The sequence below is a fragment of the Gekko japonicus genome, unplaced genomic scaffold (assembly GCF_001447785.1).
Source record: "Gekko japonicus isolate JY-2015 unplaced genomic scaffold, Gekko_japonicus_V1.1 scaffold64, whole genome shotgun sequence".
Lineage (NCBI taxonomy): Eukaryota > Metazoa > Chordata > Lepidosauria > Squamata > Gekkonidae > Gekko > Gekko japonicus.
Genome location: NW_015170277.1, coordinates 345,869 through 371,493, shown reverse-complemented (window position 1 = coordinate 371,493; position 25,625 = coordinate 345,869). Strand labels below are relative to the sequence as shown.

The following is a 25,625-nucleotide window of genomic DNA, read 5'->3' as shown; positions in this document are numbered from 1 at the left end:
TCTTTACTGGAAACATTTACAACGGATCTCTGAAGCGTGTAAGGAAAACACTGACATCAAATGAAGGATTCAGATATCTTTACATGTGGTATGGGTATACTTTCCTCTTTTTTCTGGTACAGACAACATTGAGAGATACATTCACTGGTGGCCCAAGAGGGAACAGCCTACAGGTCTACCAAGATGGCAACATTTGGGGGGAGGGAGCGTGATTAGGGTATCAAGGGACAGAACTTGGAGCAGGAAGGCAACAGAGAAAGGTGAGAAAAATAGACATCAGTCTTAAATGTGACTTTTGCAGTACCGTCTTCAGTTACACCCTTCTAAGTCTACTGAAGACAACAGGGTGTACCAGTGTGGAGGAATGCACTAATTCCCTTACAGTCTTCCCTCTCCCAGAGGCCTCAGGTCCTAGTAAAGCCCTCTACTGCAGGACTCGTGCATTGCACCCCGTGGCAATACCAAAGGTCATTTCCCCTCTCCAGTATATTCCTCTGCTTCTTTTGAAGACACCAGAAGGGGCCCTGTGATTTCTGTACAGACTTCCAGTGTTAGAAAGGTGGCGCCTCCAGCTTCTCCATCAGACACTTCATCCAGCTGGTCCCATTGATTAATTTTGTTGTCGCGATGACATACTCGGTGCCTCCATCTTCCATCTGGGACAGAAACCGGAGTGCTGCGATTTCGGCATACGTCACACCTCCCAGAAAAAAGACCAGAGTGACTTTGTTTTCTCCTTGCTGACCTGCACGTTTACGGAGAGAGAGAATGACAAACTGACTTCAGAATGGTCTTCCTTGTAGCGCCACTTTGCCATACCCCCCCCGATCAACGCTCCCTCTAAGCCGTGGAGTCTTGTGAGCAAAAAATCTACTTTGTGAGCTACTGGCATTAGAGTTGCGAGCAAGCCATTTGGCTCCTGCATAGATCAGTGTGCTCTGAAGCCATCCTTCCTGGGCTAAGACAAAAATGTGAGCTGGAGGCTAAAAATCTGTGAGGTAGCTCACACTCACTCAGCTTAGACGGAACGCTGCTCCCAATCAAGTTTCAAAACTTGTTATTTAATGAAAAAAAGGTAATTTGTTGAACTCTGGAAAAACGATGGAAGTGAATGCAGCTGGAACAAAAGAAAGGGTTAAGGTGAACGTTTAATTAATCTCCTGCTAGAGCTGAATCAAAAAGGATAGAAATTTGGTTTCCGGTAATATGTTATATGACAGAAAATGATACACTCCCTGATAATCCTCTCTATAGAAATGATATATTTTTAATTGAGTGAACTTATAGAGTAAATGCAGGTCAGAGAAAGACCTTTTCCCTAGATAACCCTCTCTGTTTATGTCTTATGGTGTGTGTGATATTAATACAGTACTATTAGTTGCAATGTAATATGTTGATAAAATGATTAAAAAGTCTTTTTTTAAAAAAAGACAAACATAGTACCTATCATGAAAGATGCAGGGTGAAACCCAGAGGTGAGGTGTGCCTAAATGGCACTGAAAACACACAGAGAAACACAACTGGAGTCATGCGCCTTCACTAGATCGTGCCCATGCACCCGCCTCTGAACTCTGCGTGGGCTCTAGTGCACACAGAGGGCTCGTGCATTTGCTGGCTTCCTTATTCAGTCACTGAATGGAGCGAAAAGGATTAGTAATTTTTCCTGCTGCAGAGACGGGGAAGCCCACGAGCACCCATGTGCGTATACTAGAAAGGCAGCATGGCGCAGTGGTTAGAGACCCCCATTCTGCCAGGTGAGCCTGCTGGGTGGCCCGGGGCCAGTCACTCTCTGAATCCAACTTACGATGCCGAGTTGTTATTGTGAGGATAAAACTGAGGAGGGAGACCAATGTTGTAGGTTGGTTTGGGCACCCGCTAGGGAGAAAAACTCAGTAAAAACAGCCAAAACAAAGAAACTGAAGTCCTGCCTTTGCAAGAGGCCGCTCCATCCGGGCAATGAGGTGACGCGTCAGCAGCAGGAAGGCTGCTTTCCTACAGGGCAGCTGTTCTCCACACGGCTGGCTTCCTTTGCCCCTGCAGATGTGTTCGCAGTGGAAACGGAGCAGCCATATGACAGCTCTGGGGAGGTGGCGCACGGAAACAGCTGTTCCCCCAAGCAAAGCTGGAGGGCTTTTAAAAAATGCCAACTAACGTATCTCTATGTCAGGGGGGGCCCAAACCTGCTCAATGGAACAGCCACACAGAATAAACGTCAGATGTCGGAGAGCCGCAAGACATGAACCAATATCACACACACGGTTTTATTGAAAAACGTGCAAATTTGCTTTTCATTAACATTAAACTAGACTGTGTGAAAGAGCCGCGTGTGGCTCCCGAGCTGCAGTTGGGCCACCCCCTGCTCTACAGCAGTACGGCGTTACAATGGGCCACCTAGTCGTTCCTGTGAATTTTTAACTTCTGCTCACTTTGTTTTAACAAGAAAGCCAGGAATTCAGAGGGACTAATAGCGATGGCGAACCTAAACAGCATGATAAAAAGTAGAGACGTAACCTTGCCAACAAAAGTCCGCATGGTCAAAGCCAGTAGTCCTGTATGGCTGCGAGAGTCGGACTATAAGGAAGGCCGAGCGCCGAAGAATAGATTCTTTTGAACTATGGGGCTGGAGAAGACCCCTGAGAGTCCCTTGGACGGCAAGGAGATCAAATCAGTCAATCCTAAAAGAAATCAACCCTGACTGTTCCCTGGAAGGCCAGAGACTGAAACTGAAGCTCAAATACTTTGGCCACCCAATGAGAAGGGAGCACCCACTGGAGAAGACCCTGATGCTGGGAAAGACTGAAGGTCAAGGAAGACGGGGACGGCAAAGGATGAGATGGTTAGACAGTGTCATCGAGGCAACGACCGTGAAATTGAGCCGACTTCAGAGGACGGCGGAAGACAGGAGGGCCTGGCGGGAGCTGGTCCATGGGGTCGCGAAGAGTCGGACTCGACTGTGCGACTGAATAACAACCAAAAAATAGAAACACTGTCCCAAAGGCACACAAATATGCTTTTTTTACAAAATGTAATGTATATTCCCTCACTGTCACAGGAGGTGGCGGTGGCGACAAGCATGGACTGATAGACTGACAGAGGGAATTGGGTAAGCATACGGAGAAGGGGTCCATCAGTGGCTCTTAGCCAGAAGGTATAGATAGGAACTCTCTGTCTGGAGCAAGTGATGCTCTGTCTTCTTGGTGCTGGGGGGGGGGAGTGGGAGGGCTTCTAGTGTCCTGGCCCCGCTGCTGGACCTCCTGATGGCCCCTGGCATTTTTGGCCACTGTGTGACACAGAGTGTTGGACTGGATGGGCCACTGGCCTGACCCAACATTGGCTTCTCTTATGTTCTTATGTTCTCCCCTCCCTAAAGGACCCCCAATATGGCTGACATTCTTCTCCTCTCCATCACTTTATCCTCACAACAACCCTGTGAGGTAGGCTAGGCTGAGAGTGCCTGACAGGCCCACGGTTAACCCCAGCAACGTTCCTTAGCAGAGGGGGGATTCGAACCTGGGTCTCCCAGACCTTACTCTGACACCCCAGCCATCCCACCACGCTGCTGTGATCTTTTCAGAAACATCATACCAAGCCAGGCTTGGAGGAAAGTGCACCAAAGTGGACACACACACACACACACACACACACAAAACATCAGGACCATTAGGGGACACAGGCACACGTATGCTCAAAAAAAGCCGCTCTGGATGACAAATCCGAGCAAAAACCTCCATGTGGAAGTAAGCTCAGGCCAGACTTTTGACAAATGACGCCATTGGACAAATGGTGTGGCTCAAAGGCACCCACGCTTTTTCTGAAGTCCTGTTGGCAACTGCTGCCGCTCTTCGAAGTGAGGTCCCGGAAGCATCTTCAGGACTTCTTCTATGCTTCGCCACCCCGGCCGGGCAAGCAGCTGCGCCAAGCGCACACTCAGGGGAGCGTAGCCGCTGTAGACGTAGGAAATGTCATGGGGATTCTGTACAAGGGAGGGAAGAAGAAGAAGAAGAAGAAGAGATTGGATTTATACCCTGCCCTTCACTTGGAGCCTCAGAGCGGCTTACACTCTCCTTTCCCTTCCCCTCCCCACAACAGACACCCTGTGAGGTAGGCGGGGCTGAGAGAGCTCTGAGAGAACTGCCCTTGAGAGAACAGCTCTAACAGAATTGTGGCTTGCCCAACGCCATCCAGCAGCTGCAAGTGGAGGAGTGGGGAATCAAACCCGGTTCTCCCAGATTAGAATCCGCGTTCCTAACCCCTGAACCAAACTGGTGTAGTGGCCAGAAAAGCAGGTGCCCTTCTTAGGTATCCCAGGCGTGTCGATGTTGGAGCTGCCAAACAATGAAAAGAAGAAGAAGAAGAGATTGGATTTATACCCCACCCTTCACTACCCAATGGTGTCTCAGAGCGGCTTACAAACTCCTTCCCCTTCCCCTCCCCACAACAGACATCCTGTGAGGTAGGTGGGGCTGAGAGAGCTCTGACAGAAACTGCTCTGACAGAAACTGTGGGGCTGAGAGAGCTCTGACAGAACTATGGCTTGCCCAAGGTCATCCAGCAGCTGCAAGTGGAGGAGTGGGGAATCAAACCCGGTTCTTCCAGATTAGGGTCCGCGCACTTAACCACTACAACAAAAACCAGTTATAAGCAATGTTCCCTCTAAACTGTGGAGTCTCATGAGCAAAAATTCTACTTTGTGAGCTACTGGCATTAAAGTTGCGAGTGAGGGATTTGGCTGCTGCATAAATTAGCTTGCTCTGGAGCCCTCCTTCCCGAGCTACAACAAAAATCTGTGAGCCAGAGGCTAAAAAACTGTGAGCTAGCTCATACTAACTCATCTTAGAGGGAACACTGGTTATAAGCATCACAGTCTCCAACATACATACCACCTACCCACACCCACTGCAGGGATTAGGGTGGGTGTGTCTTCACAGCATCACAATAAAAAAAAATATCACAGCCTTCATTTACCTGTTCATTGACATCATCCATCCACAGACGTAACGTTTTCCGAATTGTTGGGTAGTTGTTTCGACCGCTTGTCTGAGGCTTCAAGAGTCCAGCTTTGTCTAGATTGTTTAAGGTCAGTATATGCTCATACCCGTAAGTCTACAGTGATAATAATAATGGCTGTATTATATTTTATAGGCTGCACACAGAATTATATCCTTTAACATATACATAGTCCTTTTGCAAGAAGGAAGACAAATAAGACTTTTCAAAACAATGAACTGGTTTGGGCATCACCAGCTTCTGGGTCACTGAGACTTTAATCCACAAACTATTTATGGTGGATCAGAATAACAACAACAACAACAACAACAGATTAGATTCATATCCCGCCCTTCACTACCTAAAGGAGTCTCAGAGCAGCTTACAATCTCCTTTCCCTTCCCCTCCCCACAACGGACACCCTGTGAGGTGGGTGGGGCTGAGAGAGCTCTTTTGAGAACTGCTCCTGAGAGAACAGCGTTGAGAGAACTTGTGACTGACCCAAGGTCACAGCAGCAGCTGCACGTGGAGGAGTGGGGAATCAAACCCGGTTCTTCCAGATTAGAGTCCGCGCTCCTAACCACTACACCAGACTGGCTCTAACAGAAAAGTAAAATTAAACAAGCAATCTGGTTTCAGTTAAAACAAGCAAATTAAATAAATGTCATGGGTATGAGATTAACCTTTATGACTGACAACGCTTGCCTCCAATTACTCATTCTAACCCTGGCAGCCCACCCTGCTCCTGCAGAGATAAGTGCTTGAGCTACCTCACTAACCACTATAAAGGAGGAGGAGGAGGAGGAGGAGGAGGAGATTGGATTTATACCCCTTGTCCTTCACTACCCAAAGGAGTCTCAGAGCAGCTTACAATCTCCTTTCCCTTCCCCTCCCCACAACAGACACCCTGGGAGGTAGGTGAGGTAGGTAAGAGGTTCCTACTTGTGACCTTTTGTAAATCTAACCTGCAGGATCTCTCTCTTGTAATAATCCAAGACCTTCTGTTTCAGCCCGCTGTTGCACACGGACTGCAGACAAACAAGCCTTAATATCTTGATCAAGGGATGCTTTTGGGCAATACAGTCTTCAATGTAATTGTTGACCTAAAGAGGGAAAATGCAAGCTGTCCAGCAAAGCCATGCAAAAGTCTGAATGAGGCCTCCCAAGAAACTCATTTTTAGAACTGTCATAAAGGAACACAGAAGATGGCCCCCCCCCCCGCTCCGCCCCTCCCACCCTTAGCAGCATTTTGTATCACCCCAAAACCACCACGGCCCAGAATTCCTTTCCTATTTGCTATTTGTTTATCAGGAACAGCAACAGCCAAATGTTCAATCAGACCCACTGATAGTACCTGAGGTGGAACAACAAGATACCTGAAGCTACTCTGCAGGACAATGTGATATCTCCTTTATAAATAAAAGCCGAATGGTGGTGGCACTTCTCTAGAACATTCCACACGCTCAAAAATCAGTTCGCTCTCAGATCTGTCATTCAGAGGGTCTCCCTATCCACTGGCTGCTTTGCTGGAGTCCTGCCTCCAACGTTCTAAACATTTTGTTTTTCCTCTCACCCCCATAGCCAGTCAGAACACAGAGGTTATTTGCATATGCAGCCTCATTGGCCTCTGCCTCGGAACACAGAGGTCGTTTGCATATGTGACTTGATTGGCTTTTGCCTCTAACATTCTAAACAGTTTGCTGTTCTGAGGTAAAATGTGTCCAATCTCCAGGTGAGGGCTGGAGATCACTCAGAATTACAACTGCTTTCCAGACGGCAGAGATCAGTTCCCCTGGAGAAAATGGTGGGCTCTGTATCCTTATATGCTGCTGAGGTGGCCCCCGTATGACAGCCAATGTGACGTAGCAGTCAGGGCTTCAGAGCACAGGAGAGGCTGCAGGTGTGTGGGGGGTGGAAAGCTGAAGAGTGAGGGGGAAATAAAGGTAGGTTGATGATTGGCTGGGCAGGATAGGGTTGCCAACTCGAGGTGGGAAATTCCTGGAGATGTGAGGGATGGAGCCTGGAGAGGGTGAGGTTTCAGGAGGTGTGGGACCTCGGACAGGTACAAAGCCATAGACCACCCTCCAAACCAACTAGTCCCTTCTGGGGAACCATCGTTGCCAATCTCCAGGTGAGGGCTGGAGATCACTCAAAATTACAACTGTACTTTAGGTAGCAGAGATCAGTTCCTCTGGAGAAAATGGTGGACTCAGTGTCATTATATCCTGCTGAGGTCGCCACAGCAAATTGACACTGAGTGTCCAAGGCCGGGGCACCCACCCAGAGCCTCTTTCTAGAGGTCATTGTATTTATTTCCACAACGGGCCTTTTTCCTAGTAAGGACATAAAGCACAAAACAGCACATCATGTGAGTGCTCCCCTCCACCCCCCCGTCCTAAAAAACAACAACCCTGCTGCTGCTTGGTGGCCGAAATGGAGAAAAACTTCCCTGTCGACGCAATCTAGAAAGCAGATGTCAACAAACTGCTTACAAAGAAGTACAAACTATTTTCACTTACCTTATCAGTGTCTACGCCGGACATGAATTCCTGTTCCACTGTTAACTTGTCAAAGAAGTCTTCTGAGGCTTAAAAAAAAAAGCAAAAAACCAATCCTCAAACAGTAAACAAACAAGCTGCATTTGAAAATAAGGGCCAGTTAAGTTATGTGTGACAGGAAGCCACGGATCAGGACCAGCTTACTGGCACCTTGTTTAAATGGCAGGTACTGAAGCCGATTTCAGCCCACCCTTCCATGTAAGAGGTTAACAAGCAACATAAACCGATGGCTGCCTCGAGTCCCGCTTCGGGAGAAAGGCGGGATAAACGGACTTCTAAACGAATACGCACTAGTGATGTCTTTGATGAGCTCCGCGATGGAAGTGTGGTTAGCCAAAGAGCCTCTGGCTGCTTGCATGTGGGGCAGCTGCGAGACAAACTGTTTGATCTCTCCCACAGTTTTAGCATGATGCCTCTCCTAAGAACAATAAAAACACAGCAGTTACAACTTGGGGTTAATCCCGGCTTGTGCACATGCAAAGGTGGCCCTGCGTCGGCTTGCAGAAAGAGAGCTTTGCTGTGCTGACGGGCGAAACCAGCCTCTTGCGACTCAGTTCTTTTTTATAAAAATATTACAAACTCCTGTCTAAGAGGGCAGTTCCCGCCGGCAGTTCTGCAGCACGTAAAACAGGCAAACGATATGTGGCTCTGACAGTGGCAGGGCCAAACCAGACTTTAGGGGACCCACGGGTCCGACTCACCGATGCCAACGCCGTTCTAGAGAAGGATTTGGCTGTTTCAAAATCCTGTGAGGTCGCAGCACGATGGGACCAGGAGGAGGAGGAGGAGGAGATTGGATTTATACCCCGCCCTTCACTTGGAGTCTCAAAGCGGCTTACAAACTCCTCTCCCTTCCCCTCCCCACAACAGACACCCTGTGAGGTAGGTGGGGCTGAGAGAGCTCTGAGAGGAATGGCTCTTTTTCAAGAACAGTTTTTATCAGAACTATGGCTTGCCCAAGGTCATCCAGCAGCTGCATGTGGAGGAGCCCCATTAACAGAGCGTCGCCCAGCGTTACTTCTTGGTGACGGCATGGTGCGGCGCGGCTGTTGTCCGCGCGGGAATGGTCCTGGGAAGACGAATCATGGTAAGTACTTGGTAAGCCTGGCCCTGGCCCAACAAGGTCTCATTTATGTCTGATCCGGCCCTCATAACAAATAAGTTCGACACCCCAAGCTTAGAGGGAACACTGGTTACAAGTGGAGGATCTGCAAGTGCTTCAGAGGAGCGGACATCTGGTTTTCCCTTCTGCGACTGGTTCCCGGGGCCCACCCTGTGGCAAGCAAAGGGCCTTCTCCCTCTCCCCTGCTCAGAGCCAGAAGTGTATCTGGCAGGCATTCTGCTCCAAGCACCTCCCCCCCCCCACTCAGCTGACAGGGAATGGGGGGGGCTTTCTGCTCCAAACCACCTCCAGCCAGGTTGCGACTCAAAGGAAGCAAGCAAAAAATACTCCATGAAATCTCACAGTGCAGAGTCCTGACATCTCATTTGGCATCTTTAACAGCTGTAATGTCTGTACGTACACAGGCGTTGCTTCTCCATTTGGGGGATTTTTAAAACCGTCATTTAAAAAGAGATTTTTGGATTTTTCTGCAAACTGGGTTCTTTCTCTAGGTTTGTAAAAAGAAATTTTACCCCTTTTTCTCTGCCTGGCCCCATTGTGCAGAAGTTTTGGCTGTTGGTCTGAGGCTTATTTCAGAATTAGATTTCGGATGTCTGGCCTTGCACGTTAATGTTCAACACGGATCCGGTGTGGCGCAGTAGACAGTTCAACTGGGTTGGAGCAGAAGGGTCCCAGATCGGAATGGAATGCCTGCCCTGGCCAGATTGGACTCTCCTTTAGTGTAATGTTCTGTACAGCATTGTAATAAGAATAAAATCAGAAAGATATGTTGTAACTCAGTGTGGGTCCTTAGAACAAACAGGCACTGGAGACACCCAATTACCGGAACATAATTGGCCCAATGTGAGAAATTTTTCCACTGATAATCCATAACAAATCATTCCTGAATAGACAGAAAATCTTATCTCTGCAATGACTGGAAGTCACAGAACACAACTCTACGGACTAAAACAAATTTAGAGTCCAGTGGCTCCTTTAAGACCAACAAAGGTTTGGTGTAGTGTGATGTTTTGGTGTAGTGGTGAAGTGCGCGGACTCTAATCTGGGAGAACCGGGTTTGATTCCCCACTCCTCCACATGCAGCTGCTGGATGACCTTGGGCAAGCGATAGTTCTGATAAAAACTGTTCTTGAAAAAGAGCCGTTCCTCTCAGAGCTCTCTCAGCCCCACCTACCTCACAGGGTGTCTGTTGTGGGGTGGGGAAGGAGTTTGTCAGCCGCTTGGAGACTCCTTTGGGTTGTGAAGGGTGGGGTATAAATCCAATCTCCTCTTCTTCTTCTTCTTAGCTTAATTTGTTCTACTGCTTCAGACCAACACAGCTGACCACTTGGATCTATCTAAGGACTAAACTGTGTGTAATGACCTATTAATAAAAATAATCCAGAAGTCTGCAGGCTTGGATAAAAGCTAGATATAGGGAAAAAAAAACCTCGCAAATTCTTTAAAAGTAGAACTTGGTTGAAGTGCAAATGATATCAATGGCAAGCCCGGACAGGAAGGAAATTATGAAACCCACCATTAACAGCCCCTCTGCTGCTCACAGGCTGTTGTTTCATTAACACCTACGACATCCAACAGCCTGGCATCCACCCCCCCCCTTCCTCCAGTGTAAAGCACTAATGTCCCTGTAAGTGCCAATTACGAAACTGACACGGGCTATTGAACAACAGGAAACCGCATCTGCCCGGCTGTTCAGAGCGGCAAAAAGAAATGCAGAAAGACTAAATGCATCTAAGAAGACACAGCTCCACCACTTCAAGCATACCCTTTTACACACCATGAAATGTTGGCAGAGGTTACGGCATTTCATACCAGCGGCATTGCTTGAAATATCTGTTCAACGAACACAGACTCAGATACAAAATACAAAAGACTGCACAGTCAGGGTTCCACCAGGCTGAGAGACACCATGTTGGAAAATGGACCTGATCCCGGGGATTTACGTGGGAATACAGAAAAATAACAGAATGCACTATGCAGAACATAGAACGGACCTTCCTGAGCATCTCAAATGTCCTTTAAACCCCCCCCCCCACACACACACAAAAGACAGCAACTTTCTTATGACTGCAAAGATACACATGAACGCCTGTGCACAACGCTAGCGGGCTGCTCAGAAGCAGGGTCTGAATCTGAGATTCCACTTCCGGCATGGCGCGACCAGCGGACCTGGTATGGACTGCTGGAGCAAGGGGCTTTATTTTTTGGGGGCCCCCGCAATCGGCAATGCGGGGGGTGTCCAGAAAACGCCCCAGAAGCAGAGACTGACGACGGAGCAAACATGGCTGCCATGACTTTGCAAAGCCGCAGCCGCCTGAGTTTTTAAAACTGCACGGGTGAAAAAAAAAAAAAGAGACTTGTTTGTAACGCAAACGCAAGAAGAGACAAGGATTGAACTCAAGAACAAGTAGAAATATCGAGGCACAAAATTACTTTCAGCTGGGATAACGGATGAGACCTCCAGACGACAAAACCCAAACAGGTAAACAAAAGCGGCCGGCGAACTGAAAGGGACGGACTTAGAAATAATTATTTTGGAGGAGGGAAGAAAAGTTAAGAGAAACTGTGAGTGGAACTTGACTGTGTGAACTGGGAGAGATTTGGGGGAAGTTATTGTTGATAGAGGCTCCGTGCTGTTTGAGAGAAATGGAGCAAATGGAAGGAAAGACGGAGAAAGGAGCAGAGGAGCCTGAAAGGGGAGAGACAGAAACGGAGATATTTATCAGAGCGATAAAAGAGGCGGTGCGGAGAGGAGTCCAGGAGGCATTTGTGGAGATAAAAAAGGATTATGGCTTATTGGCAGATTCTAAGAGAGTGGAAAAACAAGAATGTGATAAAGAGAATATGCCCCATGAAGAGGAGGAAAAGATAGAGAAAAAGGAGAGCGTTGAGGAAGAAAGAGGAGAGGAGGAAGTGGAGATGCTAAAAGATAAAGTAGAACTCAAAAGGGAAACAACCAAGATTTAAAGGAAGCCACCTGAAAGAACACACTCAGTATTTAAAACCTGGGCGAGGGAAAAGTAAAAGAACCACAAAAAGAGGAAAGGTAAAGAAGCCCAAAAGGAACATCTGGACTAGAACTGTGAAAAGAATGGACAGGATAAGAAAGAATGATGGACGGCAAAACGTGCTCAAAGAACGAAGACATGGGGACATGCTGAGGGAAAAGAATAAACGGCAAATGTACAAGAGAAAGAGAAAGAGATGTGAAAGAGAAAACTAGATGCCTCCCCTTTCTCTATAGATTGAACTGGAAGTTTGACCTGGACTGTGTTGGTTTATGAACTGATGTTTCTATTTAAACCTATTTATTTGGATGACTGACCAGAAATGTATTGGCTTAGGAAATGAAATAGTGGATTTTGTATTTAGACCCATCTATTTATGAATATGAGTTGTTTATTGAATGATTATTACTATTAGTATTTGCAAATTTATTTATTTATTTATTTTTTAAAGGGGAAATTAGAGGTGATTATAAGGTGTACAAAATGAATTACTGGTATGCTTATTTAAAGTTATATATTTATAAATGCGAGGTGATATATTTTTGTTGAGGGAAAGTGTAAATGTATTACTTATGATTAGAATATGTTTAAATTACTTAATTTAACTAATTTATTTGAATATAATGATTAAGGGGAAGTGTGAATGTATAATTTAGGGATAAGAAATTGAATACAATTGATTTTGATCTTGATTAGAAGGAAAAAATTGATGTAAATAGGTTTATTGCTACTTATTGCTATTTATTGTAAAAGATCTGAAAAGGTTAGTCATGGGTACATGGAATGGTTAAAAGGGAAAGTTAAAAAGTTCTAAATAAATTACTAATAAAACATTAAAGCATCAAATAGAGAGGAAAATTTAAAAAAAAATTATAAAAGTTAAAAGAAAAGTAAAGAAAAGAATAATAAATACAAACCCAACCCCCATATTGAATACACAGAATTGACAAGATATGGTGCTGAGATAAGAGCTGGAATTTGACTTACACTTAATTAACCTCAAGAGGATAAAGAAATAAAGAGGTTTAGTCAACGCAGACTGGATGGAAAACTTGATTAGTGAAGGAATGATGGTTATATTAATCTGTGTTGTATAGAAAATAAGTGTGGTATAAGAAATGGATAAGTGGGAAAATGTGCTGTGGATCTTGTCTAAGTGTACAATAAGGGCTTAATCGGTGCAGGGATGTATGTTGGTTGTTGTTTTATTTGTGTGTTGCTTAATGTATAAAAACCTAATAAAAATAATTTTTTATAAAAAAGAAGCAGGGTCTGAATCAATATTTTTCACCAGCTCCAGTGCCTTGTGCCACTCTAAAACCCAAATCCATTATACAGAAGTAACTAAAAACAGAATAAATTATACTGAATCTGATCTGTCTGTATAGATAGATCTGGGCTGCTGAATATAGATTCATTAGGGACGGAATTTTCCCTTTTTTGTTTTTAAGAATGAAGCGACATGGAATCCTGATGCTAGATGAAGTTTCCTTCAGGATGGCTGGGGCTGAAGCAACGATGCAGACCTGACCCCACCCCAGGGTCTGACGGCCACGTGGTGTGGAATTCAAGCGAGGCCCTGTGTCAGGAGGGGCCCCCTCCCGACCCCCTCCTGCCTCCCTACGACCCAGAGGACCGCGAGGAGAAGCCAGACCCGATCCACGAAACCGAATCCGAGGAGAAAGGGGCGGGCGGGGAACCTCCCGTCTCTCCCAAACAACCCACTCAGGAGTACCTACCTTCCAGCGCCAGGGCACAGGAAAGCCACTGCAAGGGTTCCCTGAAGGACCGGGGATCCTCCCGCAACACGCCGCCAAAGGAGGGCACGGAGGACGTCTAGCCAGTTTGGTGTAGTGGTTAAGTGCGCGGACTCTAATCTGGGAGAACCGGGTTTGATTCCCCACTCCTCCACTTGCACCTGCTGGGTGACCTTGGGCAAGCCATAGTTCTGATAAGAGCTGTCCTTGAAAAAGAGCAGTTTCTGTCAGAGCTCTCTCAGCCCCGCCTACCTCACAGGGTGTCTGTTGTGGGGAGGGGAACGGAAAGGAGTTTGTAAGCCGCTCTGAGACACCTTCGGGTAGTGAAGGGCGGGGTATAAATCCAGTCTCTTCTTCTTTTACCTCACAGAGTGTTTGTTGTGGGCAGGGGAACGGAAAGGAGTTTGTAAGCCGCTCTGAGACACCTTCGTCCTAGTGAAAGGCGGGGTATAAATCCAGTCTCTTCTTCTTCTTTTACCTCACAGAGTGTTTGTTGTGGGCAGGGGAACGGAAAGGAGTTTGTAAGCCGCTCTGAGACACCTTCGGGTAGTGAAGGGCGGGGTATAAATCCAGTCTCTTCTTCTTCTTTTACCTCACAGAGTGTTTGTTGTGGGCAGGGGAACGGAAAGGAGTTTGTAAGCCCGCTCTGAGACACCTTCGGGTAGTGAAGGGCGGGGTATAAATCCAGTCTCTCCTCTTCTTCTACCCCCTCGGCGTTGGCCTGACCGCAAAGAAGACGGATGGGGAAGATGCGCCTGGGGCCTGGCCTCAGTCCCATGGCGCGTTTGCTTTAAGACCTGGGAGGCGAGGCAGGCCAGGTGGTGGAGGGAGGATAAAGGCAGCAAAGACGCTGGCCGATAAGGACACACCTGGTCTCTATGCCGAAGGTTGCGAGGAGGGAGCTGCGAGTCTGCCAGGCCCAATCCACTCCAACGCACCCAAATAGAGGCGAGGACGTCACATCTCGGGAATTAAGTAACCCCCAGGGAGGTGTTCTGAGGCTACGTCAAGCTCGGACCGTCTCCTCCCTCGACCCTGGACCCGCCGCGCCTCCCAGACCCGTCTCAGCCTCGGACAGGTGCTGACACTGCTCACCGCCCCCCCCCCCCTTTACCTCAAACGCGGCCGAGATGATTTTGGCTCTCTTGCTCAGCACGGAGCCCACGGCGTTGAAGTTCTTGTCTCGGATCTCGGCGTAGAGCTCCTCGGCGGAATTCAGCTGCAGCTTCTTTGGCTCGGTAGGGAGGTCCTTGCCACCCTCCCCCTGCTTCTTGGGAGCAAACTTCTCCGGGGGGAGTTTCACATAGGCTGCCAAACAACCAAAAAAAGGGGGGGGGTAAAAAACCCACCTAATGCCCCTGCCACCACTGGCTCTTGCAACAGGATTAACGGGATGTGCTCGGCAAGCTCCGGATCCTTTGGAAGGGGGCAGTTTTAATACTTTCCACCCCAAAATGGTTGCGTAAAAACTGCTATCTTCTCTTCTCTCTCATTTTTGGGAATACAATGGGAACTCCCGTCTATACAGCCTGAACAAAATTACAGAGGGATTTCTCCAGGAGGTTCAGTGAACTCATTCAGAGCTATGAAAATGTTCTTGGACAGGCACAGAGTTAGATTGAAGTCCAATAGCACCTTAAGAACATAAGAGCATAAGAGACGCCAATGTTGGATGAGGCCAAAGGCCCATCCAGTCCAACACTCTGTATCACACAGTGGCCAGAAATACCAGGTGCCATCAGGAGGTCCACCAGTGAGGCCAGGACATTAGAAGCCCTGCCACTGTTGCCCCGCCCCAAGCGCCAAGAAGACAGAGCATCACTTGCCCCAGAGTCCCTATCTGTACTCTGTGGCTAATAGCCACTGATGGACCTCTGCTCCATATGCCTATCTAATTCCCTTTTGATGCCGTCCATGCTTGTAGCCGCCACCACTTCCTGTGGCAGTGAATTCCATGTGTTAATTCAGTCCCATGGCTGACCAATAAGAAGAGACCAACTCTAGGGGGCGGTGCTCATCTCTGTTTCCAAGCCAAAGAGCCAGCGTTATCTGAAGATGTTTCCGTGGTCATGTGGCTGGTGAGACTAAACGCCGAGGCGCACGGAACACTGTTACTTTCCAACCCAAGTGGTACCTACTTACCTACTTGCAGTTTCTTGCTTTCGAACTGCTAGGTTGGCAGGAGCTGGGGCCAGAGACAGGAGCTCACTCCATCATGAGGCACTCGGGTCTCGAACTGCCGAACTACAGACCTTCCAGTCTGCAACTCAGCGTCTTAACCTCTGAGCCACCGCGGCCCCTCTAGAGTGCTACTGGACTCAAATCTAACTGTTTTACCGCAGACCAACATAGCTGCCCTCTGAAAACACGGCAACAAGTTCCTCTAAACGGTGTGATACAAAGACCCTGACATTCTTGCCCTCCCTGCTATCCTAAATTCCCAGGCACAAATAAGCTGCCAAGGGAAGGAAAAGGGGAGACCGTGAAGAATTCCCTGAGGAGTGGGATGTTATTGTAAGGAGAAAATGAGCGCAGGGGTTAATCTAAGACAGGGCTGCCAACTTCCTGAGTAATAAGGCACCGTCCGTCCAAAAGGACACGGTGATTTGATTACATTCCCTCCAGAGACGGTCTAGTACTCACAATTCTGAATGCCGTATATCTCGTCGATAAGCCCTTCGTATGTCAGCTGGGTGGCCAGAGGCGTCATCAAGTCTACATTGCGGTCAAGCAACAGCAAAGTGTCAAAGACTGGAAATATTGGGTTCTGGCTTCCGGAGAACTCCCGCTTCATCCTGATCATCATATTTGCCACATGCTGTTTTTTTTAAAAAAAGCAAGAACAAAGGAGGTGATGGCCCAGACACGAGCAGCACTTACTGCAACAACAAACCTTTTAAAGATATGTTTCTCACTCTCCATGCCCAGAAGATGACACACACACACACAAAAAACCCTCCAGGATCTCCAGCCAAACTGGCCTGGAGAAAAACTGCTTCCTGACCCCAAAGTGGCGATCAGCATTTCCCTGGGCGTGTAAGAAAGGGCCATGAGAACTAAGCACTGAGGCCTGCCCTCCCTCTCATGATCTGCCTAAATTCACAGAATCAGCATTGCTGACAGATGGCCATCTAGCCTCTGTTTGAAAACCTCCAAAGGAGGAGCGCCCACCACCTCCCGAGGAAGCCTGTTCCACTGAGGAACCGCTCTGTCAGGAAATTCATCCTAATGTTTAGCCAAAAACCCTTTTGATTTAATTTCAACCCGTTGGTTCTGGTCCGACATTCTGGCGCAACAGAAAACAACTCCACACCATCCTCTATGTGATCCAAACCACATTTTACCTCTATATGATCCAAACCACATGTCAACAAGAATATTATGGGGAACCTTATCAAAAGCCTCACTGAAATAAAGATAAACTATGTCTACACTGCAGCATTCCCGATACAGCAAGGTAGTAACTTTCTCCAAAAAAGAGATAAGGTTAGTCTGACATGACTTGTTCTTGAGAAACCCATGCTGGTTTTTAGTAATCACAGCCATCTTTTCTAAATGCTGAAGGACTGATTGTTTGATCATTTGTTTTAAAACTTTTCCAGGTTCTAAAATTCTCCCCTACATCTAGAGTTAAAGCATCTCAGGTAGAGAAATAGCTTTCTCTTTCTGAGACCCCCGAAGAGCTGCTCTCAGAGTTGAAAGCGAACAAGACAAACCAATGCCTTGACTCAGTACATGGCAGCTTCCTATGTTCACTTGCGGGAAATTTGCACAAAAGAAGTCAGACTGAGTTAGCTGCTAATGAAGCCAGACGTCCCAGGTCTTCCTTACCCGTGCACATTCCCCCTTCCCAAAGATCTGTGGGATGGTTCCATAGAGTGCCTGTAAGGTCATGAGACCCTTTGCTGCATGATAGAGGCTGGTTTGGTCATTTTCCAGGTAACATTCCTACAAAGGAAAAATCAGACGAGAAAGCTGGTAAGAAATTTAGGATGCGTATTCAGTTTAACTGGAATAGCTGCAAACAGGACTGGCAAACCGGGAGAGAACTTTCTTCCAGTGCTCCAGTAAGGCAGAATCTGCAACAGTTTAAGAGCCCCAGATATTTGTCAAGCCTCCTCTTAAAATACTCTATGGAGAGAATCGAGGTCCACTGGCTTACTTTTATTAAGATGTTTTATTGAGAGTGTGACGTCCTCCTTATTGGGGAGACTGTTTTCCCTTTAAAACACACTCTGTTCACATAAATTTAGTAGATTACAGCTGCCACCGGGAATTAAATACTCCAAATCTCTCTACTATGGTAGAATGACCCTGTGTCTGGGCACTTCAGAGGACTATGTGACCCTGAGGAAGGACTGTTCTGACTGCTGGGATAAGTTTAAACAAATAATGATTTATTTATCAAAGAACAAAATAGGTCTCTGGGTATTTTTGAAGTGTTGTTGAAGAAAGGAACTTATAAATATAACTGATAAAGCTGGGTCTCACACACTGTCTCTCAAAATGCCAAAACTCAGCTCTGACAGCCTTAGACACACAGGCTAAACTCTGCTTCTCTTAGCCACACAGGCTAAACAGTTTGTCTTAGCCACATAGGATAGACTCAAACTGCTTCTTCTGCCATACAGGCTGAGCTCAAAAACTCTCCACACTCGTCTCTCCAAAAACACAGAATCCCCTCAGAGACACCCCTCCTCCCACACTCTCAGTCATCAGCCAATCAGATCACACCCATCTCCCTCTATCACTCTCCTTACATTACTGCAGTCAAGCTAAAAATGTAAAGAAACACACACACCAAAACATGAAATCATTACAGAGAGCTTCTCCACGGTATCTAAGCCAGTTCTTTTCCCTTGCACTCCAAGCCCCTCTTGTTGCTTCTCTGCCTGCAAAGGATACTGAAGAACCAATTCTGATTTGGACCCAAAGTCAACAGTGAGCCAGGGCCGCTGCCAGGCAGAAACACGAACATGAGCACTCGGATGCAACTGAAGGGTTCAACAAAGCCCCTATCAGGTGCTCGGCCCGGACAGCCCCCTTTGCCATTTACTACTCAACGGAAGAAGACAGACACTGACTTTAAAGGCACTTTCCGACTCCATCGACAGCAGGTCCCCATCGAACGGAATGAGGTCCAGGCTGTACTCCTCTCTGTGAATGAAGGCGCCCAGAATCCCCTGATCCTTCAGCCGCTGCTCACACAGCAAGCTGCGACGCGGCACAAAAAGGATGTGGAAATCCCTCTGCGGAGAGCGAATTCTGTCTTCGCTGGAACGAGGCAAGAAGAGATTTTAGGAGATGTGACAGACTAACCCAGTGAAATGGTCGTCAGCATCATGACCCTACTCCGTAAGGGGTCTGTTCAGACAGCGCAGGGCCTGAAAAATCCCAGGTGCCGGGGCCTGAGGAGCCGCCGCGCAGCAGAACTCCTGGGTTCCAACCTCAAAAAGGGGCACTTTAAATGTTCCGAAACAGGTTTCTTTCCATCCATGCTGAACTTCAGGCATGTATTCCATCAGTTTTTACATGGACAATTTTTTTGCGGAAGAAGCTTCAGTTAATTTGCCATCCAATCCCCACTGCAATGGTTCCATTTTTTCAGGCCCAAAGCTGGAGACCATTCCTGATCCCCCCCCCAGTACCAAGACCAGTACACACCAGATCCCTCCCTCTCCGTAAGAGGCTGACCTTAGATACACACAAGCAGTTCTGCTCTAGAGAGTCAGCTGCCTCTTGTTAGGAACATAAGAGAAGCCAATGGTGGATCAGGCCAATGGCTCATCTAGTCCAACACTCTGTGTCACACAGGGGCCAAAAACACCAGGTGCCCTCAGGAGGTCCAGCAGTGGGACCAGGACCCTAGGAGCCCTCCCACTGTTGCCCCCCCCCCAGCACCAAGAGTACAGAGCATCCCTTGCCCCGGACCAAGAGTTCCTATCTGTACCTTGTGGCTAAGAGCCACTGATGGACCTCTGCTCCATATGTTTATCTAATTCCCTCTTGAAGCCATCCATGCTTGTAGCCGCCACCACCTCCTGTGGCAGTGAATTCCATGTGCTAATCACTCTTTGGGTGAAGAAGGACTTCCTTTTATCTGTTCTAACCTGACTGCTCAGCAATTTCATTGAGTGATCTCGAGTTCTTGTATTGTGAGAAAGGGAGAAAAGTACCTCTTTCTCTACCTGCTCTATCCCATGCATAATCTGCCGTCTGGGAAGGGCTGCCACTGACTGTCCAAGTTACTCAGCTGTGAACGGTGACCACGTCAGAAGGGCCTCCCGAGCAGAAACAACAGGCAAGCTCCATCTTGCTCTGCTGAGTGCCAAATTAAATATGAAGGCAAGTCAGAATGCCACTGAGTGCCTTTTAAGATGGGGCTCTCAGACAGAAAGTAGGAGAGAAGCCGTTTCAGAGGGAAGGCAGCAGGGTGGGTGTTCAGTATCCTTTCCTTCTCCCATCTTTACTGCACTTAAATGGCACTCCCTCCTTAAATCCCCACTCCCCGATTTATAAGAAGTCAACCCATGTTGATCTTGCCCGACCACATCTAGTTTGGCCCTGAGAAGGACTGTTTACTGCTGGAGAAAAGAAAGGATGGATCTCCTCACCCAGCGGCAGAAGTCAGCGCAGTCTCTGTTGCAGAAGACTGCAGAAAGCAGAGTGCCCAGCTGTAGCGGAAAAGCAGTGCCCTATCCACAATACCTGAGCACATTTTCAGCGATTATGTCCATTAGCTCCAGCCTTGGTCTCACAAAGAAAATAATATTCTTGACATCGGCAAGGGGGAGGCGGCCTGGCTTCAAGGTAAACATTTTCTCCACCTCATGCTCCTGGAAGGAGACAAAAAGGCCCTATGAAAACAACCTGTATTACTGAGCATCTTTGAAAGTTGCTCTCAGAAAGTATTCAAAGCAACTCAGTAGCAATCAGATCCTGGGCAGCCCTCTAGTCCTGACAGCCGGATACCTCTCATGTTCCAAAACACGAAATGGGTGACCATTCATGTTCCCAAGGTAGTCTAGGCCCCAGAAGCAAACTGGTTTTTGCTCCATTTTGGGTAAGGCTTTCTGCCTTACAGTTGTTCAGTTACAACCTTGAGCCTGACTCTTCATGACCCCGTGGACCACACCACGCCAGGCCCTCCTGCCTCCCGTCGTGCTCCAGAGATGGCTTAATTTCATGTCCGTTGCCTCGATAACACTGTCCAACCATCTCATCCTTTGCCGCCCCGTCTTCTTTGACCTTCAGTCTTTTCCAGCATCAGGGTCTTCTCCAGTGAGTGCTCCCTTCTCATTTGGTGGCCAAAGTATTTGAGCTTCAGCTTCAGTCTCTGGCCTTCCAGGGAACAGTCAGGGTTGATTTCCTTTAGGATTGACTGATTTGATCTCCATGCAGTCCAGGGGACTCTCAAGAGTCTTCTCCAGCACCATAATTTGAAAGCATCTGTTCTTTGGTGCTCGGTCTGCCTTATGCCTTACGGAGATGGACACAATGAAACGGTGCTGGGAGCTGGGACTTACCTTCCCCAGAGCTGCACAACTAAGTGCCAAACCAATGCTCCTCCATGGGTGCAAAAGTTAACGCAGAATATCAATAGTCCTTTATTTTTTTAAAGACAGAAAACGGCTAGAGAAACGGATAGCACCACAAAACGAATAACTTCCACATCTTAATTACGCAGATTAATACGCTTCCTATTCTTCAAGTGCTCTGGTACTGCTCCATCCGTTTCAACGGAGTTTCTGCAGGGGACACACACACACACAGCAGATCGTGCCCTTCTGCAGCACAGTCCTGAATAGGGCAATCCCCAAAGTTCAAATCTGTTCTCCCTTTTACAAGACCTTCCTTGAATCAACTTTAAATACGCTATACCACTTGCCTTATAAAAACTGAAGTGGCTTACAAAATTATCCAGAAGTCCAGTACTAACTCCAAAGTCTAACTTTTATTCCAGCATAATTTTTCACTAGACATAGTTAAAGTAATACCTAAAAGAAAGGGAGGAGCTGCAGTGGCTCAAGTGGTTAAGACGCTGAACTGCAGGCTGTGGAAGGTCGGTAGCTCAGCAGTTCGAGACCCGAGTGTGCCGCATGATGGAGTGAGCTCCCATCTCTAGTCCCAGCTCCTGCCAACCTAGCAGTTCGAAAGCAAGAACTTGCAAGTAGACAAATAGCTACCACTTCGGTGGGAAGGTAACAGCGTTCCGTGCGCCTTGGCATTTAGTCATGCCGGCCACATGACCACGGAAACATCTTCGGACAGCGCTGCCTCTTCGGCTTTGAAATGGAGATGAGCACCGCAACCCTAGAGTCGGACTCAACTGGCTTTCGAGCAAGGGAACCTTTACCTTTACCTTTATAAAAGAAAGGGGGGAGTATGGCGATGTCACAAAGAGAGGCCAGTTAAAAACAATAACCAATCAAAGAGAATTCAATACATTTAGAGGGGGTGAGGTTATGTTTCTAAACTAGCTTCTCATTGTAACACCTCCCCATTTCGTTGCTTTTAACGTTAAGTCTTTGTATTTTTAAAAAAAATTATATTAATACCCTGCCCTCCCCGCCAAGGCAGGCTCAGGGTGGCTTACAATACAAGTCAAAACAATATAAAATCATAAAACATTTATAAGGTGCTACATATACAATGCTACATACAGCATTGCGAAAACACAGGTTTGCTATTACCCACAGTGGGTATCCAGTCAACAGAAGTTATAAAACTATAAACACACCGTCATATGGATGTACACCAAAAGCATCTGATGAAGCGAGCACCGACTCACAAAAGCTTATGATGGAATAAATTTTGTTAATCATTAAATAATCACTGGACTTCTGCTTTGATTTTGCTGAAAAACACCAAAAGGGCTGCCCTTGAAAGCATCTTGCAGAATCTGAATTACAAGCAAAATATTTCTGAAGTTTCTTTTTGCCTGCACTCCTCAAAGTGAAATGCAGACATTTCCTTGGTTATAATGACCTTTTCACAAAATTACCCAAAAGGATTATTTTCACAGGAGCAGAATCAGATAAATTAAATTCATATGAAACCCGTGTAAAAGCCTCTGTCCACACCTTACCTTTAAAAGTGAATACTGTGCAATCAATCCAAAAGGCCCCGTCAGATACTCGTCCCATACTATTGCCTATAAAGAGGAATGGAGAAAATACTGGAGCTGACTAGATGGTCAAGTAAAGCTTTTACTAGTACAGGACAAAAGGAACTTTGGGATGCATCTAGAGATGTGAAGGTCCAAAAAAAAAAAAAAATGGGGAAATTCGGAAAAAAAACGTTTTTCCCCTGAAGCCTTTTTTTTTTTCTGAAAAATTGGAAAAATTGAAAAAAGAAAAGGAAAAAAATTGATTATGGAACGTTTTATTTAAACATGATGAATAAAATATTTTAAGACAAGGTGTTCAAATATTTTCCAAATCATTTCTAATATATATATATATGGTATCAGATTGATCTAATTTCTGTGCACTGAGGACAAGCAAGTCCTAGGTTACAAACTGAACTCTCCAATACAAGAACAAGATGCATTTCTTCCTTTAGGAGGTGCTATTGTCAGAAGAAAACAAAAAGGTTTCAGTTTTGTTTTTGCATACACTATATTTTTAATATGCTGGTTGTGATAATTTCATGCCAAGTAAAAATGTCCATAGTCATATTTTATGTTCCTAAAGTAACAGAATGACTTTCAATCTAAAAAAGACAAAAGAAATGCTAATGTAGCATTTTTTGTTCAATTTTTCCAAAAATTTCCATTTCCCCCCGAAAAAAAACTGGGAAAAAAATGGTTTTTTTCCCGAGCTTCAAAATGTCCGGAAATTTTACATCTCTAGATGCATCACTGGGGGATGTGAAGCATAATACTGTCCATTATTACAATCACTTCCACATTCATAATTTTAGAAGAAGTAGGGAGATGAGCTGGGAGAGCTCTGACAGAAACTGCTCCTGAGAGAAGAAGCGGAGATTGGATTTATACCCCGCCCTTCATTACCCGAAGGAATGTCAGTGGCTCCCAGAAGAAGAGATTGGATTTATACCTCACCCTTCACTTGGAGTCTCAGAGTGGCTTATAAACTCCTTTCCCTTCCCCTCCCCACAACAGACGCCCTGTAAGGTAGATGAGGTAGAGAGAGCTCTCTCCAGAACTGCTCCTGAGAGAACAGCTGAGAGAAGAGGAGGAGATTGGATTTATACCCCGTCCTTCACTACCCGAAGGAGTCTCAAAGTGGCTTACAATCTCCTTTCCCTTCCCCACAACAGACACCCTGTGAGGGAAAAGGAGCTGAGAGAGCTCTCTCGAGAACTTGCGACTGACCCAAGGTCACACCAGCAACTGCATGTGGAGGAGTGCGGGAATCAAACCCGGTTCTCCCAGATTAGAGTCCGCGCTCCTAACCACTACACCAAGCTGGCTCTCCTACAACTCTGTGAGGAAGCCTAGGCTGGGAGGAAAGGACACAGTGTTCCCTCTAAGCTGAGTTAGTGTGAGCAAGCTCACAGTTCTTTAGCCTCCAGCTCACACATTTCTGTCTTAGCTCAGGAAGGAGGGCTCCAGAGCAAACTAATTTGTGCTGTAGCCAAATCACCTGCTCACAACTTTCATGCCAGGAGCCCACAAAGTAGAATTTTTGCTCACAGGACCCCACAGGTTAGAGGGCGCATTCACAGTGTTTCCTTTAAGTTGAGTGAGTGTGAGCCAGCACACAGTTTTTTAGCCTCCAGCTCACAGATTTTTGCCCTAGCTCAGGAAGGAGGTGGCTCCAGAGCAAACCAATCATGCAGCAGCCAAACCGCTCGCTCACAACTTTCATGCCAGGAGCTCACAAAACAGAATCTTTGCTCACAAGACCCCACAGCTTAGAGGGAGTATTCGTAGTGTTCCCTCTAAGCTGAGTGAGTGTGAGCCAGCTCACAGTTTTTTAGCCTCTAGCTCACACATTTCTGTCTCGGCTCAGGAAGGGCTCCAGAGCAAACCAATTCATGCAGCAGCCAAATTGCTCACTCACAACTTTCATGCCAGGAGCCCACAAAGTAGAATTTTTGCTCACAAGACCCCACAGCTTAGAGGGAGCATTCACAGTGTTCCCTCTAAGCTGAGTTAGTGTGAGCCAGCTCACAGATTTTTGCCTTAGCTCAGGAAGGATGTGGCTCCAGAGCAAACCAATTCATGCAGCAGCCAAATGGCTCACTCACAACTTTCATGCCAGGAGCTCACAAAACAGAATCTTTGCTCACAAGACCCCACAGCTTAGAGGGAGCATTCGCAGTGTTCCCTCTGAGCTGAGTGAGTGTGAGCCAGCTCACAGTTCTTTAGCCTCCAGCTCACACATTTCTGTCTCGGCTCAGGAAGGAGGTGGCTCCAGAGCAAACCGATTCATGCAGCAGCCCAATCGCTCGCTCCCTCACACCTTGAATGCCAGATGGCCCACAAAATAGAATTTTTGCTCACGAGACCCCACAGCTTAGAGGGAGCACTGACCCCCCCCCCCCAATATGAGCCTTCATCATGGCTGAAAGGGAACTTGAACCTGGAAGGGGGGGCGGGGCAGCCGCCGAGGAGGAGCCCCTGGCCATTTGGGGAGGGGGTCCCCAGGACACCCCCCTGCTCCGGCAGCCCCGAAGTGCGCATCACCACCAAGAAGCCAGAGCGGAGGGGCTCCCCCAGGCCTCCGTCGCCGCCCCCAAGACGGAGGGGCTGCAATTTAGGGGGGGGGGGCTGGGGGAATTGTGGGGGGGGGGGGGGGGCGCGCCTCTCTCTGCCCGCCCGAGGCGGCCTGCCAGGCGGGCGGCCGCCTCAGGGGAGCGCGGGGATGACGAGGCCCGGGCGCTGCGGCGGCGGCTGCGTCTGACCTTGGAGCCGGCGCACTTGTCGAGGAACTCGCGCAGCTCCCTGCGGCCGGCCTCCCGCAGCAGCGTCAGGTTGACCCGGCCCGAGCTCAGGTGGGCCGCCATGGCCGGCCGCGGGGAGGGAGGGAGGGAAAGTAGGAAGGAAGGAGCCGCGATGCTACGGACGCCGCCGCCCTCCTCCTCAGGCCCGGCCCAGGCGGAAGGGAGGCCGGGCCGCCTCGGTCACGTGAGGAGGCGGACGGGCTGCGGCCCTCCCCGGGAGCCCGTCTGAGGTGGGCAGGCTCTCAAGCAGGGTTGCCAGATCCAGGTTGGGGGATTCCGG

At 47.6% G+C, this 25,625-nt stretch overlaps 1 protein-coding gene across 1 annotated transcript; it reads right to left on the bottom strand.

The window, feature by feature from the left end:
- VPS33A (VPS33A, CORVET/HOPS core subunit) lies at positions 1–25,625 on the bottom strand. Its single transcript, XM_015417659.1, has 13 exons — positions 25,307–25,625; positions 22,521–22,586; positions 20,141–20,268; positions 18,517–18,706; positions 17,264–17,380; positions 16,076–16,250; positions 14,547–14,740; positions 7,836–7,962; positions 7,506–7,573; positions 5,952–6,089; positions 4,966–5,103; positions 3,805–3,973; positions 1–745 (listed from the first exon to the last, which is right to left on the bottom strand). The coding sequence occupies exons 1-13, from the start codon at positions 25,406–25,408 to the stop codon at positions 552–554; spliced, it is 1,806 nt and encodes a 601-aa protein (XP_015273145.1). The 5' UTR covers positions 25,409–25,625; the 3' UTR covers positions 1–551.

Coding starts and splice junctions, on each gene's coding strand:
- VPS33A (XM_015417659.1), bottom strand. CDS start 25,408: ATGGCGGCCCACCTGAGCTCGGGCCGGGTCAACCTGACGCTGCTGCGG. Junction 7,963..14,546: donor TCATCTCGGCCGCGTTTGAG/GTAAAGGGGGGG, acceptor TATTGTTCTTAG/GAGAGGCATCATGCTAAAAC. Junction 746..3,804: donor AACAGGACTTCAGAAAAAGC/GTGGGTGCCTTT, acceptor GTAAACGTGCAG/GTCAGCAAGGAGAAAACAAA.